Below are 16,381 nucleotides of genomic sequence, written 5' to 3'. Positions count from 1 at the left end.
ACACCTCTCACTTGGCTCTCTCTGCCTTCCAATCCATCGCTGTTACCCTGGATGGGAAGCGATGGCTGGGCATGCCCAGAAACATGGCCCCAAATTCTGATCCTCCAGGCTGCATCTCCAGGCCTGATGTGAGCATGGAGCGGCTCCCTCGGCAGTGCCTCTAACACGTCCTGCCTCTCGGGGGGCTTGGGGTGGCACTTTCTGGCAGCTGCTCCCTGTGTCATCTTTCAGGTTGAGCCATCAGAAATTGCAGTTTCCCAAAACACAGGAAATACTGGCTTTCTTTAAGGCATCCAAGCACCTAATGCCCTCTAAAATAGGAGGCAGCTAGGATGCTTAAACACATATTTAGGATCCAAGACTTCACTACATCACATCTTTCTGACCTCTTTCTTCCCTCTCAAAGTGAAAAAAGAAAATGTGAGTGGTACACCCCACTGCTCTGATGCAGAAGGAAAACGAGCAGCAGAGAGAAGAGCAGCGTGCTGTATCTGTCTGTAAAAGTCACCATTATGCACCGTTTCATGTGTCCCTCTGCACCTAGCCTGCCCTCTCCTTTCCCTCTGCCCATGGGGACTTTGGTCTGGCTCTTACTCAGGCATTAACCCCCCAGTGAGATCTTTCTGTCACTGGCTTCTGGAACCCCTGCAGCAGCAGGCCTGCGATCTGTCAGCGTGCCTGTGTGCCTCTGGGCACAGCTCTGGCCTGAGCACTTGCCAGCATTCAGTGTGGGAGCGGGGGCACAGAGGGCATTTTATTCTCCTGTGTGTTGCACAGTGTACCTGGTTAATGGAGAAAGAGCTAGTCTGGAGTAGGACAACTGCTGGAAATATTATGTCTTTGCAGTTAGGTCAGTCTCTGAACACAAGAGTTTCCATCACAGCTGTTCTAGCAAAGCAAAGCGGGAGCTCCAGCTCTACCCCAGCAAAGATTTGAATTTATACATTAAATCCCTGTCCACTCAATATTCAAGGGCTGGCTCTTGAGACAGCTTCAGACCTGGACAGAAATGAACTACCCTTTAGATGAATTATTCCCAAACTTCAGAGCCCCAGAGCGCCCATTCAGCTTTTCCCAGGAACAGGAATAACCTGACCTTGAAACTGTGTTCTGCTCCCACCCCATGTATCAGAGCTGGTGTGGCTCTGCAAGGTGACTTACCTTACAGTTTTCACTTGAAGCACAGACGCAAGCACATGCTTTAATCTAAAGCTTTTTGAAAACATCAGACCCTCCTGAACTGTTAGTCATCCTTACCTAGAGACTACACGGGAATCACTTCAGAATTTCACTGCTATGAAAAGAGACCTTAAACATCAACTGCCACAATTTGCTGCTCACAGCAGTTTCAGGGGAGATTTTCTAACTCAGACGTGTCCTGACCTGAGACAGATAACAGCACTCTGACAGAGGTATTTGGACAGGCCTAGCTACAAGATTCAGTTCAGGTGCCTTCCTTACCTCACTCAGTCGACAGCATTCATCCATGTATTCATCCAGGCTGTCACTTGTGGGGTACTTCTTCAGTGGATGCCCAGGGATCTGAAGGTCTTGCATGCTGCCAAAGCTCTCTGGGTAATTGTCAGCAATTGTCTTTGGCTCTTCTACAGGATCTGGGGTGGGAAGAGTGCTTTCCCTGGGTAGGTCCATCTCTGGTGCAGGTTCCTTTTCCAGAGATTGCCTTTCGCTCTGGTCAAAATGTTCACCAGGATTTTCTCCTTCCTGAGGGACACTGAAGTTGTCAAGGGGAGCTGTGGGAACCTGCACAGCATCAGACTCCTGGCTGTAGCACTCAGCTTGCTTTTCACTCTCTGGACCTTGGTGACTGACTTTTCTGGCACGTTCTTTACATGTTCTCGTTATCAGATGGTCAATTTCTGGGGACGAAGAGGTGCTAAGCACGCCCGAGTCGCAAAATGAGTCTCTGTTGTGAAGCACAAAGCTCTTCTCTGAACCTGTTGGCGTCGATGGAGAATTAGCCCCACTTGGCAATTCGACCCCTGAGTCCTCAGACTCAAATTTGGAGAATCTGTGAAGCTGGCACTTGGACTCAAAGGTGCTGAGGTCAGGCAGTGTGGCTACATAGTCTGTGCCTGCCGGGGCATCTGCACAGTCTGGGTCTGCCTCCGGGGCCACAGCATTGGGACTTCCCTGGCAGTCCTGGGGGAGGCTGGCACCAGGGAGATGGGGCTCTTCGGTGCAGGCTGCATCAGTGGGGGTCTCTGGTGTTAGCGCTGGGTTCTGAATTCCTTCGTTGGTCAGTATCTTCATGTGTGTTAGCACTACTTTGTCCTCAGCAGGTGGGCTCTTCTTACCTGCATAAAGGAAAACAAGTAGAAAGTCACAAGGGGCTGCAAAGCTCAGTCTAATCTATACTGCATTGCCTGAGGGATGTGGGATTGAAAGCTGTCTATATAGTAACGCAGTAGAAGGGGGCAGCCCTGGTTTGTTTTTCTTAAGCTATATGAGACTTTCTTGTAGACTTTGCTGTAACAGAAGTGTTTTGTTTCACAGACTCTGTGTCCTTCGGGGGAGGGTTACAAATGCACAGAGTTCTGATTTAGTAGGTAGGTAGGAAACAGTACAAAAAGTCACATGAATTTTAGTGATTACTTGCATGCAGACACAGATAAGCACAATACATTAATTTAAGGCTAAACTATTTCTTCTGATTAAATGTATTCTGAGGCAGCAGCAGAAAAAAATGTGCAAAACTAAATGTGTATTTCTGGAGATTTGAGTGGATTTCAGATTGCAACAAGTAATTTGCAAACTGTTTGGTCAGTAGTGCTCTGCACACATACAGGTGATGAAAAGCAAGTACTGATAGGAAAAGTAAATGAGGCATTGTAGATCTTTTGTAGTCCCTGCATGGCTTTATCTATGAAGTCATTTCTTTAAATGAACTCTTACCTTCCCTTTAAAGAGAAAGGGCATGGGAGCAGCTTTGTTCATGAGTTTTTGCACGTGGGCAAAGACGACGCATTTCCACATCACAACTATTTTATGCAGTGATGTGGATGAAGTGTTGAACAGCTTCTGGATGAAAGGCTGACCTACGTGAGCTGAATATCTGGCCCCAGGTTTTTTCACAGTTTTTCTGGACCTAGCATTTCACAGAGCAGAATCCTGAGCCCTTATTACCATCTGATCCAGGGTACCTCGGAGGGCTACAATGCGCACACACGTCAGGATATCTTACTTCCTACTTCATTTCCTTTCAATCCCCTCTCCTACCTTCCTTCCTTTTTGCCTAGCATCAAACATGCAGCTGCTTTAGAAACTCACTCCTGGTAGCATAACTGTCCCTAAGCAGGTAGAAAAGTCTGAAGCCCAGTGGAAGGGAGTTCTGCTCTGTGCAGCCTTCCTTCGTGGGAACCCAGAAAAAATCCTGTTTCTGAAACAACCCATTTTCCAGCCTTCCCTCCTCCAGCTTGCTTTCCGCAATGTCAGCAAACGAGAGAATTTTACTCATCAAGTCCAAGCTAGCTATTATATGAGTCATTTTCTACTTTATTTAAATATTCCTTCTATTTGATCTTAAGAATTTCTTGGAACACCACTGAAACATGCCCTTCGCTGCTCATTGGCAGACACAGATTTAATATTTCACACTGGATTTTCAAAAAGGCTGAGAGTGACAAAGACTCCTATCTGATGGGAATACTTTGGGGCTTTCTATGAGCATGTAGTGCTTTTAACCCCTCATAAAAGATCTTGTTTATCCAATACAGACCTATGCTCACTTCCCTTGACAGCATTCACAGGCATCTCTCCGCTGCAAAGAGCCACATTTGAGTCAGTGCTGGACTGTCAGCAATGCAACGCCAGAGCATTGTTGGGACGGGTGACAAGAGAAAGACATTGCCAATGGAATGGTTTTCTTTTTAAGAGCATATCATGCAGCTGTCATTCCTACCAGGAATGACTGAACGCAGTAGTAGTCTATTCCCACAGGATCTGATTGCCTTCTCTTATTAATCATGCCATGTTCTCGTTTGATTGGAGATTCTCTCACTGTCTTTCAACCTGCCCCTTTTTTTTCTTGCTTAACCGGTTTCACCCTGGCCTACACAAATATTTCTTTGTCTGAAATCAGGAAGCAGCGTAATAACGTGAGGTCTTGCTGCTTACAGAAGGAGATGTCAGATGCTTTAATTCCTATCTCTTATGAATACCAAAGCTGCAATGTGAGCTGCAAAGTTTGGTGGAGACAGAAAAAATAAAAAAGAGATGAACGCCCTGACCCTCGTGAGAAGGTCCCCTCAATTCCACCAGCTCCAGAGCTGAGAAAGTTGCCCCCATTCCATGACCATTAGCAATATCAAATAGTTTCACAACAATTTATTGTTTATCTCTTGTAGGCTGCAAACCATTGATCTTGTCACTGACAGGCCCTGTAACCACAGTGCTTAATTTATTTCTGATTTATCCTCCCAGCCCCTTGTGATGATGCAAAATGTTATCATCTTCCACCACAAGTTTAGAATGGATGCAAAAGACAGCAGGATTTTGCAACATGTTTAGGCACCTGATCCTCATTCATTCAATGATACTTTCCCATGATCAGCAAGGTCATCCATGCTACCGCAGAGATCAGCTGTGATAAAGGCAGCAACCTGAAACTGGAGTTCTTGCTTCATCTCACATAAGTAATAGTCTCTTATTCCTCTTTGTTGACTGGGTTATGGACTCTAAGCCATGGGCCTTCCAAGATGCAGACTGTTTCTGCTACAGATCTTGAAAGAGGCTAACAACAATGCTCAGCTCTTTGAAACCTGGTGCCAACAAAGCCTAGAATGGTGCAATTAAAGTTCACCTGTGCAACTTACAAAAAAAAAAAAAATTGGCCTGACCATCAGCTGCTATAAATTAGCTCATTAGGTGGGGTCCTAACAAAGTTGTGGTAGTTACGTTGAGATGAGATGTTAGCCTGCCAGTGTTTTGTCCAACAACACCCAAGGGGCCTGAGCAAAGCTGGGCAGGTGGCCTCCTGCTTGGTGCTGGCTGGAGCATGCTGCGGGGGTAGAGTTACGGGGCTGTGCGGCGGCTTCTGAAAGAAGGTGTCAAGCACTTCAGAGAGCTGAAGGGTGGCGTTAAAGCTGGTAAGATGTATTTACTTGTCCTGGAGGCTGGCCAGCTTTGACACTGCTGCTCCCTGGGAAATCAGCCAAGATGTTTTGTTTTGCTTTGCTTCCCTTCCTCAGGCTGGTTTTCTACACCCCTGTTGGGGTAGGGGTAAGGTACTATAAGATCCAGCGTTCAGACAGCTGGCTGGGATGCTGGTGAGGCAGTGCTGGAGGGAACGGAGCTGTATGTGCATGTTTAGGAATCAATATAGCTTCCTGCAGCATCTCTGGCAATGCGTGCCCAGACCAAGTGTTGTCTCAGGTTAACTTGTGCTACTTGCATAGTAGCCTTCTCAAGGGATTATATGGTTCTTTAATTGCACTAGAGATAAACAGCATTCTCTGGGTTGTAATACATCTATAAATGACAGTGACTGATGAGGTATAACCTTGGGCAAGTTGCTGGGCTTCCTGCACTTGCAGAACTGGAGGATAAGGCTGCTTCCCCCTAGCAGGGAGGCAGTAACAGTGCAGCAGCTAATATCTGGAGGTAACTGGTAGGGAGCAAAAGGAGCTGATGTACCCAGCTAAATCTCTAGAACTTTGCTTTGCTTCACTTCCAAATTGCTTTCTAGGATACTTCTCTGTTGGCAGTTAGCAAAGCCTGGCAGAGAGGCTTAAATCCTTCAGAGATGATTACTCTCACATCCTCTTTCCTTTCCTTGGGGGTTTAAGTCCCAGAGCTTTCCTTTCCTTGGAGGTTTAAATCCAAGTGCATTTTTCCTGTTTCACAATAACCAGCAGCTGCCAGGGCACAGCCTAGTACATTAATCCAGAGATCTTTGACCTAAGGAAGGAGGATGGGTGTCTAAGCATGAAAATGCTTTCAAGCAATTTCTTTATCCCAAGTAAGCTACATGTAAGAAAAACACACAGACAACTGTCTAGACAAAACTCCTAGGCATTCCCAGTCCTGCCCAGACCCAACTCCTGTGAAAGCTCCAAACCTTCTAGTAAACAGCAGCCTGCGTTTATATCCCTGTACTCCAAAATATTTGAAGTCAAAGTCTAGTCTTTTCTCTTTTGACTTTGTGCCTTTGCCTCTGATGTACTGACTCGTGTCATATCGTAGCATTATCAGGCTAGTAGAAGGACCGATGATGGAAGAGGCCAGGCTGTTAGTGGGGTGACTGCTGCTAGTGGTAGTACAAAGCTTCCAGAGGAGCTGGCATGGTGCAAATGCTTCTGATCATACTATGCTGTAAACCATATGGTGCTGCTTTCCTCCCTTCTGATCTGTGTCCGTCTGTCTTCTCAAAACGTTCACCCTGATTTGTGCACTGACACAGCTGGAGCCATGCTTTGTTTGTCTCTCTCTGCACTTGTGCTACAAGTGACAGCAGCGTTAGAGCCATCAAAGCCCTCTGCTTGTCCCTAGAGCTACTGCAAGGTTCATGGGCAGAACAAACCCTTCTACAGTGTGCGGTGCTGGCAGGGTTTTTGAGGCTGGCAGTCCTAGGCAGAGGTGTGAGCTGAGCAGTCCTGAGGTGCTCAGGGAGCCTCTTCCACTCCTGCCTACCACAAGACACACAACTCTCTCTAGATCCAAGTCTGGAAGGCCTGTAGTGTGCCACAGGGAGCAGAGCACCAGGAACAAAGAGCATTGCCAATGACTTGAGTCATTGGAGCAGCAGGAATTGTGCACAGCTGCCCAGCAAAGGACGACCAAAGTCAGACCCACCGGTCTGCTCACCTCTGAACACTACTAAAGAAAACATAAAAGGCTTTTTTTCTTTTTTGGCACTGCAGAGAGGACCAACACAGCCTGTGTAGTAACGCCTCTGTATCTCCAGTGGTGCCAAAGGTTCAGTCTTGTCCAGTGATAGGGCTGGGGTCTCCAGGTAACACACTAAGAGATAACCACTTTGTACCAGCTTGAGAAGAATCACAAGGCAGCACTGAGTAGCAAGTGGAGTCACGCTCATGACCTGGAAATGAAAGGCTGCCTCTCCCTCTCAGTCCTCACATTCCATCATTTTCCTTCCTTTACAGCCTACCCCCAGCTCAGTTGCCTGCTATGTTCTCTCATGTTGCTGGCAGCACAGCTCAGGTGGCATTTCCCTTTCACTGCAAAGAGGGGATTTCTTTTTTTCCTCACCAGTGATGAGGTTTCAATTTCCCAGCATTTAAGAGAAAAGGGTCACTTCCTTTCTGAAACAATAGGCATTTTTTGCTGCTGACTCTTCCACCATATGTGCTGGGAGGTGGGGCTGGGTTGTCACCTCCTTCTGAGCCCTGGCCCACCAGCTGGCCCTGATGCAGGGTGTGCAGGAGCTGTTACTTCTGCAGCTGGGCAATGGCTTCTCTCACAGTCCTGTGTTGTTGCATGGATGGGAGTCCTGTACTTAGAAAAATTGGATCGCTCTTAGGCTGTTGGGAAAAACAAGTAGCAGCCACTCCCTGATTGACCTTCTGAGAAGGAAATCTAGCTCTATGAAGTTTTTCCATCAACTCCCATAGGGTGAGAATTTCCCCACCTCCTGATGTCTGTTGAAGGCCAGATCCTAGTATTGGTGATGCCGGGGGTGCTACTGGGCACAAAGTTTCTGCATTCCCAAGTCTTTCAAGCAAAGCTAGTCAGTGAGCACAGTACTGTGTCTTGGGCTGCCTGCTCTGAGCGAGGGCTTTTCCTAAGCAATTAGGGTGATCTGGAGTCTTGGAAGTTCTAGGAGCTTCTAGAAAGGTGTTGTGGCCTCAGCTCACCAGTTACAACCTCTGTCTGCAGGGGTGGAAATCTGTGAAGGCTTGAATTTTATTATTTTTCTTTTTCGGGGGGGGGGGGAAGACGTGTGTAACTGCAAAACCCGTATTTGCAGAAGAATGTATTCCCATGTGGTAGCTGAATGTTTGAGTGATAGACCTGGTTCTCAGAATTTGTATTTATATTCACCTGCATTTGAATTTTTTGGGAGTATAAATACAGTTTGATTAGTTAGAAATGTCAAGTGTAAAGGAAAGTTTATGACCAAGCTGATATCTTGAACAGTCCTTCCTTGAACAGAAAGTTCTTGGGTTGTTTGGTTTTGAGGTGCTCTCCAATGTCACTATTAGTTAAGTGTATGAAGTTCCTCTGGATGATAGTTTCGTAATATAATGTGACCAGAGACATTATAGATAACCCCAGAGCTGCAGCAGGTAATGATGATTCCATATAAAATAAATGCTGTGAGAAAGATAACAGGGTTCAGGGACTCTGAAGAGGTGTTCATTGCTTTAATATGTATGTTTTGGAAGAGGAGGAGATAATGATAGCTGTTTTCAGGCATTTGAGGAGCAATGAGCTGGAGATGGATTGTTTACTGATGGATATAGTTGGGGGAACTAAAGAGGAAATGGTTTTCCAAATAGTGAGGCCACTTGACATTTTTACTGCTTGCTCCTATTGATTCCAAGTGACCTGTTAAGTTTTTGAAACAGGGCAACAGGTCTGATAAATTAGTGACCTCTGGCAGAGTGCTGAGGCCCAGCAGGTCCCCACAGGCCACCTGGTTTATCAGGTGCTTGTGCAGGCTGGCAGCCACCATTCTTAGGCTGACACCTGACCTCGTGCATAGCACCAGCTAAAGAGCATCACCCAGTCATTACTGCATTTCCCTTGCAATTTATTTCTCTCAATACGCAGCCCAGAAGAGAAATCGGGCCAAGGGGAATTCCAGTGCACAGGATCCCTGCCTAAATCCTCCATGCTCTGCCTCATAATTGCTCCTGGGGAGGGGGTGGCTCGGCTCCAGCAGGCACCTGTGGGGCTTTCTGGGGAGGCTCCACCAGGGAGGATCACAGCTCTTGCTAAAGACCTGTGAATAGTTCTCCATGGCCACTCCTGTGCCCTCCTTCATGAGGGAGATTCAAAACAGATTTTTATTTTATTATTATTTTTTTATCTTGCCCCTGGATCTGCTAGGAGTAGATAATAGGCTAACTGCAGGTACTGGAGGCTAGCACAGAGGAAAGATCTCCAACCTACGGTGCAGGGCTAAACACTGGGAAGTCTTGTAGGTACAATGCCTTCCTGGTGAACTTCTTCACATTCAGATATCTGTCTCTAGGATGAAATATCAGAAATCGTCTTGCATAAATACTCTGGCCTCCTTGACTGGGGACACTGCAGAAACTAACCTTTACCTCATCAGAGGTGTGACAACTGCTGGTATGTCCTGTGTCCCTTCATGTGGGAATGTGACAGAAGGAAACAGGCCAGTATCTTTACAGTATTATATACATAGTAGTAATAGTATACAATTTGTATACTGTTATGATAGTGTAGTAACAGTATATGCTTGTTAGTATATTTGATATTTTCATATTGTTAATATATTTAATGCATTAATATTAGTATATTTAACATATTAATAGTATACAATTACAATTATTAAACTATTACTATAGTAATAGTATGCAATTTGTATAGTTATTTCTACCTCTGTATTTCACAAACAGCCAAGCATAAGAGCAATGTTAACTAGTTATCTAGCATGCAGCTTGATAATGCATCTGAGTAGAAAATGAAAACACCTTGGCAAAACTGCTTAAATTAGAAGACCTTTCCCTTCCTGTCTGATTTTTCAAGCCACCTCATATCATAAAGGTGTATTTGGCCAGAAACGTGCTGGGAGACAGGAGGCCCTCTGCAGGGATGGAACTTGCCCCCCAGGGATGACAGGTATGTAGTAATTCAGGTTTTATTGCCTATAATAAGCCTGGATAAACAATTGTTCAATAGCCCTACAGACTAAAGTCATTAAGACCCCAATGCTTCTGCTGAAGTCAAAGGAACTCACGAATGGTGTCAGAAAGGTCGCAGGAGCTATTAACCCATTCTTCATGCGCAGCCATTGCTGTCCCTAGGTAAAACCCTGGAAAGCTTCTTCAGCTCAAACAAGGTAGCAGTAGGCAGGTATAACTGTACCAAAGGTGATGTCTCAAATCTTATGGTGACAGTAACAGTGGTGAGGATTCTTGGTTTTGTTGCTTTCACTGGGGCCAGATGACAAGGAGAGGCAGGTGATGCAGCACCCTGCAGCTGCATTAGACCAAATTCTCTGTTAGGAGAGGTCCTGCCACCCTCATACCCTCTGCTCCAGCAGCTTTCCCAACAATGGGAGCCAGATCCAGCCTAGACCTCTGGTATTGAGCTGCCATTCTGAAAACATTATTTGGATTGTATTCTGTCTCCTAAACTGCATTTCTATCTGCAACTTTAAAGTTCCTGCCACAAAACTTGCAAGAAACAGCAAATTCTTGGCTCTTTCCATATAGAGAGGGGGCCCAAACTGGGATGGAAATAGTATTTGATGTCCCTTTCCAGATGAGGTGATTAGAGAGTGCCCTCCTTATTTCGTTCTTAGATTCCAGCTGAATCTCTTTTGATTCCTCTGTGCCCTGTGTGATTAGTCTGTTCCCCTTACCAAGTCCTCTAGCAATCCCATGGCAATAGGGCTGTCTGGGTGATGAGGGACACTTCCATGTATAAGAACAAGCTTCCTTTCCTCTCCCAACCCTTCTGGAAGGTCTATGCTATACCACTGGGAAACAAGTTCATGGCCAAGTAACACCCAGGGAAAAAAAAAAAGCTCAGTTTCCACCGTTCTGTAAAAAGGCATCTCTTCAAACACTCTCTGCATCTTGTGGCAATGCTGGAGCGCTTTCACAGAGCACTGCTCTAGAGCAGCTTTCTGTTCGAGCCAGCCCTTTGCACTGGGGAGATGCCCACTGGCACAGCAGTTGCAGTGGCTCCCCAGGAGCTCCCTGCCCTGGAGCAGTCCAAGTTCAGCATGCAGATGGGAAGTCAGAACCCCGGGCAGCAAAATCACTCCAACACGGTGCCTTGCAACATCTTTACCGTCCTGCTGTTGCGCAGCACAGTCTGCTGAGACCCTGGCAAACCGCAGCCACCTCCGTGCCAAGCAAACCAATGCACTGCAGCCATGTCAGTGGGGACAAACCACACGCTCTGCTTCCAGCTGGTACAAGCCAAGCTGATGGGCACGCAAGAATGCCACGGGGATTCTGGTCTCAAAGCCTACAGAACTGGCTAAGGGATAAAATGCGCTTTGACCTATTGTGCCTGAAAAAGGCTGAGACCACATCATCTGACAGACTCACGAAGTTACAACTCGTCCACAGTGGGGCCAAAGATGCCTTCTCTGCCCGGGTCACCTCAACTCCATCGAAGAGGAGGGAGCGAGTAGAATAAAACCGCTCAGCCCGGTGGCAATCCCCGTTGGATGGGGATGCGTGAGCTGATGCCCGGCGCGGTGGCAGGCATGCAGCGCTGAGGGCAGAGCTGCTCTGCCTCGCCTTCCTGAGATGCCCGAGGAGACAGGGTGCACGCAGCCCCTGCGGGTGCTGATCCCATCTTCCTTCCCCTCTCCCGAAGCAGTTTGCCCTCCCTCACCCTCTCGCAGCCGGGACACCCCTGCCTCTCAGGAGCCCCTCTCTGCTCCCAGCTGCCACAGCAGCCTCTCCTGAAGGGAGAGCCGGGTCCTTCCCTGCGGGGCCGGGGGCAGCAGCCGTCGGGGCCGCCTTACCTGCGTGGGGACAGAGGCAGCCGGAGAGCAGCGAGCGCAGCATCGGGCCGGCGGCGGGGCGGGCAGGGCCGTGCTGCCCGCAGCGGGCCGGGCACCGCCCGGGCGGCCCCGGCCGGGAGGGAGGAGCGGGGCCGGGGGTGTGCCGCGGGGGGCGGCCGGGCTCACCTCGCCTCCAGGGCGCTGCCAGCGCGAAGCTCCGGTGCCAGCTGAACATGCCGCCAGCCTCAGCGCCGGGACGGGGCCGGGGGTGGAGGCATCGTCGCCGGGGTGCGGAGAGTCCCCCCCCTCCGCGGCCGGGGGTCCGGGCTAGGGCATGGCCGGGAGCGGAGCTGGGTTCCCGGCGAGGGCTGCGGAGCGGCGGGCGGGCGGCCAGCAGCGGCTTATAAAGGGAGCAGCCCTGAGGAATGCATCTCCCTCGGCTGATAAGCCGAGATGACTGGAGGGGTTTGAACTACCTTTGCAACCCCCAGAGGAGGGAGGGGGGAGGAGGAAGAGAAGACGGGAGAGAAGCAAAAGGAAAAATATTTCAGCACTTGCATAATGTCAATAAACAACCCCCCTCTCAAGTGGCAGGAAAGGAAAGGCTGGAATGCTCTGGGTGGGGAGGAGCGAGAGAGGAGTGGGCTCCTCTTCTCTCCCTCTCCCATTTCTCTCCTCTCCCATTTAAATTCCAGGTTTTGTGCATTCATATTGCAAAACTCTGCCTTGATCGTACCTCGGGCTGCAAGCTATGGGAAAGAGGGGTGAGGGACATGGCAGGACGGCCCCAAACATGAGCTTCTATGGGCAAGTTCATGGTGCCACCCCGGTGCAGTGAGCTTTAAATATGCAGGGCTCTGGTGTGCCCTGGGCACGGCTGCATACACCACAGTGCTGTGCCAGGAGCCAGCCTTGCTCATGCTCTGTTAGCACACACAACAGATTACTTCTGAGCTAGATTTGAGCACTACAAGCTCCCTATGAGCAACAGCCCCATAACTGATATGGGGTCTGTCTGCTAAGAGTGCCCATCCCTGCATTACTCTCCCATCCAGACTTGTGCTGACTCCGGTGCTGTCAGCTGGAAACGTGCTGCCCTGCCGGTTAAACCAGCCCAGGTCAGTGGACAGGATCAGCGGCCCCATGCAGACAGCAGAGACAGTGGTGTTACCTAGGGTTGGATCGGCCTGGGACCGGCCCTACAGTGAACCAGTCCTGCTACCAGTGCCATGAGGAAGGCAGCGGGAAGGGAGCTGTCAGGGGAGATCCAGTCCAGCCGCCCCTCCCTACACTCCCAGTACTCCTCATCCCATGCCTCTGAAATAAATGGCCAGATACCAGCTGAAGTGAATCAACTTTTTGCTGTAGTGAGGTTTGCTGATTGTGTTGTATTGCATTATTATTTTATTGCTCCCAATCTCCCATCACCCAGCAAAAGAACATCCCTCCTCCCCACGCTGAGAGATCCATTGTGCTGCACCCTGCTCCCCTGCTGAGGCGGGACGGTGTGCTTGCAGGCTTCATCTAACACCTTTGTCCTGGCCTTGCGGCTCTCAGTGAGCATCCAGCACCCCTGCTCCTGTTTTTTTGGTAAAGCAAAAGAGGGTCACATCCAAGGCTAGTGAGAAGGAGAGGCCATAAGGTCACTTGAGGAAGGAGGTCTCTGTGTAACCCACCTGGTGCAGGGGTTTTCCTCTCTGAAACCTCCTGCCACATGCAGATGTGGAGTGTTTGGGTGAAACAGCTGGGGAGGCTGTGGCCCTGGTGGCTTTCAGGAGAGATAGAGCTGGGACTGTTTGTGGTGGCCTCTTCTTCATCCTGCTGTGAGGTGTTCTTCGATTAGAGACTGTTTTGTAGGAACAAAAACAGGGTATTGCTTTTGGGTAGATCTGAACTCTGGCTTAAGGTAGCCTTGATAGCTACAGTAGATGATAAAGTGCCTCTTGCTTTACAGTGTTTAAAATGAATTTCCCATTCTTCAGCCTCGTGTTGCAAATGGTGCCAGCTTTCAGATGGTGGTAGGTGTTGGGCACCTACTCACATAACGTATTTTCCAGGATGAAGAGATGGTGTCAGTGCATTAAATTGTTGGAGTGGAAGGAGAATTACAGGCGCCTTAGGCTCAACTCAGTAGCAGGCAAAGGGATGTGGCAACAAAGCATTGCCTTCTCACCTCTGAGGGCATGTCATATACCTTCCCTGACTCGGTTTGCACACTGCTTTCTTCCTGCCATAGACCTCCACTGTTTTATACACTGCTGAGCATACTTCTATACTACCCAGAATATATATATATTTTTTTTAAGTAAGTAGTTTGGAGATGAAAAAGAAAAAAAAAATTACTGTGCTGATGTCTTTATACAGTTGCAATTCAAAGTGCTCTGGGCTGGACTAAATGCATACAATAATTATTGCACGGGACTTTCCCTTTTTAATAGGTATATGGCATGCTTTTTCATCTCTGCGAGGCTTCTCCTACCCAGCCCTTCTCCAGAAGACATCCCTTTAAGTTGCTTTCAGCTCAGATCAAACCTGAAAGTTACAGAGGATTACATCCAGCATTTTCAGAAATGTCTTGTGATCTGGGTTCTGCAGTTCTGGGGTCTTATTACCAGAGAAATGTTTCTAATACGCAGTGAGCAACAAGTTCGATGCTGTCAGAAAACCAGGTTGATAGTCTCAAGCTGGCTGTTTCTAAGCTCAGTTTACCTCCCTGTGTTCAGCAAATGCTTGGGGCCAACAAAATATAATAAATAAAAGAATCCGGTGACAGCTTTTGAACAGGAATAGAACATCCTCTGGAGTGCACGCAGGCCAAGCACTCCAGCCCAGGGCTAGGGCAAAACTTGAAGTGAAAATGGCTGGAAATGAGTGCAAGATTTTAATGCTCTAGGTGCTCTTATGAGAGGGTGTGTGTGCGTGTATGCAACTGACAATTACTACTGGAAGTGCCCTTTGTTGACACAACGTATGACGGTGTTCAGAGTCTAGCGGGCCCCATAAAGCTATTGTTAGCTGTTGTGCATGGTTATTTTTGTCTGCACTTAACAAATCTTAGTAGCATAACTTTTTTTTTTTTTAAATAAGATTTGTGTTTTAATTTTTTTTTCTATTTTCCAGTATAGGTTATTTGCATATTAGCATTAAAATGGAACCAGCCGGAGAGGCAAGCAGGCTGCTCAGCTGCTGCCAGGCGCCTTGTGGGGTTGCTGTGAGCTGCCAGCACTGGCCTGGACCCTGTGCCAGGGCTCCTTCCTGTCCATCCATGTGCTGAGTGTGTGGGATGGGTTCTCCAAATCGCAACTGGGCAGGAAATTCCCTCTCGAGCTGCAGAGGATGTAAGAGGAAGAGGAAAAACCTCTTAGTCAGCATCAGCTTGGTTTCTGATGGACGCATCGGTTTCCTTACCCATAAGAAAACTCTCCACCCAGAGAAGTCCCCGAGTGTGGAGAGCTGTTGTGTCTCTGGATCCCCCGGGCGTACAGCTGCATCCTATCTCTCTTGTCAACTTTGTGAGACTTGGGGCTGGTAGGAAGCGACTTGAGAGCAGAGGGCACTTCCCTACAGCAGAGGCGTGAGCTTCCCAGGGTTGCCCAGTCTTTGCTGAGCTCCTCAGGCTCTTCAGATTAAAATGCCGGGCAAAATCTGCCTTCTGTAGTATGATTCCCAAGTTAGGCTCTTGGAAAGCAAGACATCTGTATTTAGAGGTGACTTTTGAAACCAACTTGTGCAACAGCGGTTGAAATCCCCCCCCCCCAGATCTTCCACAGTAAGTGACTTACAGTGTCTGCTGAGAGGCTCTGCAGTTGCAAAGGAGGTTGACTGTCAAACGTGATCTTTTCTTCAAAAAACTCCCCAAAAGCCAAATTAAGCAGTGGCAGGGCAGAGCCCTGAGTGTGTGCAGCTATACATGGGTGGGACAGGTGTTCCTCTGCTGTTTTGCTTTAGGCAAGTCCCCTGTGCAAATAACTTCATCTCCCGCTGCTGCAGCTTGTCTGGCAGAACAGGATTTTTGTAGGTAGTTTCAGGACCCTTCTTCTTCAAGGTACACAGCCCCCAAATCACAGAAATTTTCGTGCATGCAAGGGACCCCTCCACCTGGTGCAAATTATTCATGGTAAAGAAAAACACATTCCAGTATCATTGTTGCTGTGGTTTTCTTACTGATGCACACAATGAAATAATTGTCAACCTTTCATCGTATGCGTATATCAGACATTATTTTCCATCCTGTTCCCTGACCCTTATTTAAAGGACAGATCTGGACAGGTTGCTCGACTGCCTCCTGGCTGGGTTTGTGCACCTGCAGCGCGGCACAGAAGGACCCTGTGCAATGCTATCAGCTCCTCAGCTGGAATGTGTTGTCCTTCATCCTGGTGCAAGCAAGGTTTTGGGACTGGATCTATGTGACAAGTGGGAGAGAATGGGGGATGTAATGTCATGCTGTTGGGGGCTCCCCATCAGCAGAGGAAGAGCAGGGAGGGGACAGTTTGTGCAGCAGCCTTCAGGGTTGGCTTGGACCTGTCCCCACCAGGAGACCATCGGGCTGCTCTTTGCCTTAACTTTTTCCTGTCTTTGCCTTGCACGGATTGTTGCAGCCCATGCTGCCTCAGCCAGCAGCCCCTCAGACAAGAGCTGGGTCGAGGGCATGGCCGAAAGATCAAAAAGAGAGGGGGTGTTTGAGGAGGAAACGCATGACATTTGTGTTCCTGTAGGGAGAAGTTTCCAAAAGACCCCAGTTTCCTG

General features: G+C 48.4%; 1 protein-coding gene and 1 long non-coding RNA gene across 5 annotated transcripts in view; one reads left to right on the top strand and one right to left on the bottom strand.

Moving 5' to 3' along the window:
• LOC101799848 (uncharacterized) overlaps positions 1–12,206 on the bottom strand; it is a 31,314-nt gene extending 19,108 nt beyond the window's left edge. For 2 of the 3 annotated variants that reach the window (XM_027460069.3, XM_027460068.3), the window contains exons 1-2: positions 11,822–12,206; positions 1,462–2,315 (exon numbers count right to left, since the gene is read on the bottom strand). In XM_027460069.3, coding sequence (XP_027315870.1) covers positions 1,462–2,315; positions 11,822–11,870 — 903 coding nt within the window. In that variant the 5' untranslated portion in view covers positions 11,871–12,206. The other variant, XM_027460070.3, reaches the window with a different exon arrangement.
• LOC106015786 (uncharacterized) lies at positions 4,880–11,593 on the top strand. 2 transcript variants are annotated; one of them, XR_005266657.2, is made up of 4 exons: positions 4,880–5,105; positions 9,176–9,276; positions 9,697–9,789; positions 10,637–11,593. It is a non-coding gene; the product is annotated as an uncharacterized lncRNA (long non-coding RNA). The 2 variants fall into 2 exon arrangements; XR_011810359.1 differs by having other exon boundaries at positions 9,176–9,322.
• Positions 12,207–16,381: the final 4,175 nt, after the last annotated feature.

The sequence above is a fragment of the Anas platyrhynchos genome, chromosome 6 (assembly GCF_047663525.1).
Source record: "Anas platyrhynchos isolate ZD024472 breed Pekin duck chromosome 6, IASCAAS_PekinDuck_T2T, whole genome shotgun sequence".
NCBI lineage: Eukaryota > Metazoa > Chordata > Aves > Anseriformes > Anatidae > Anas > Anas platyrhynchos.
The sequence above is the reverse complement of the archived record's forward strand: the minus strand, read 5'-3'. Positions and strand labels throughout refer to the sequence as shown.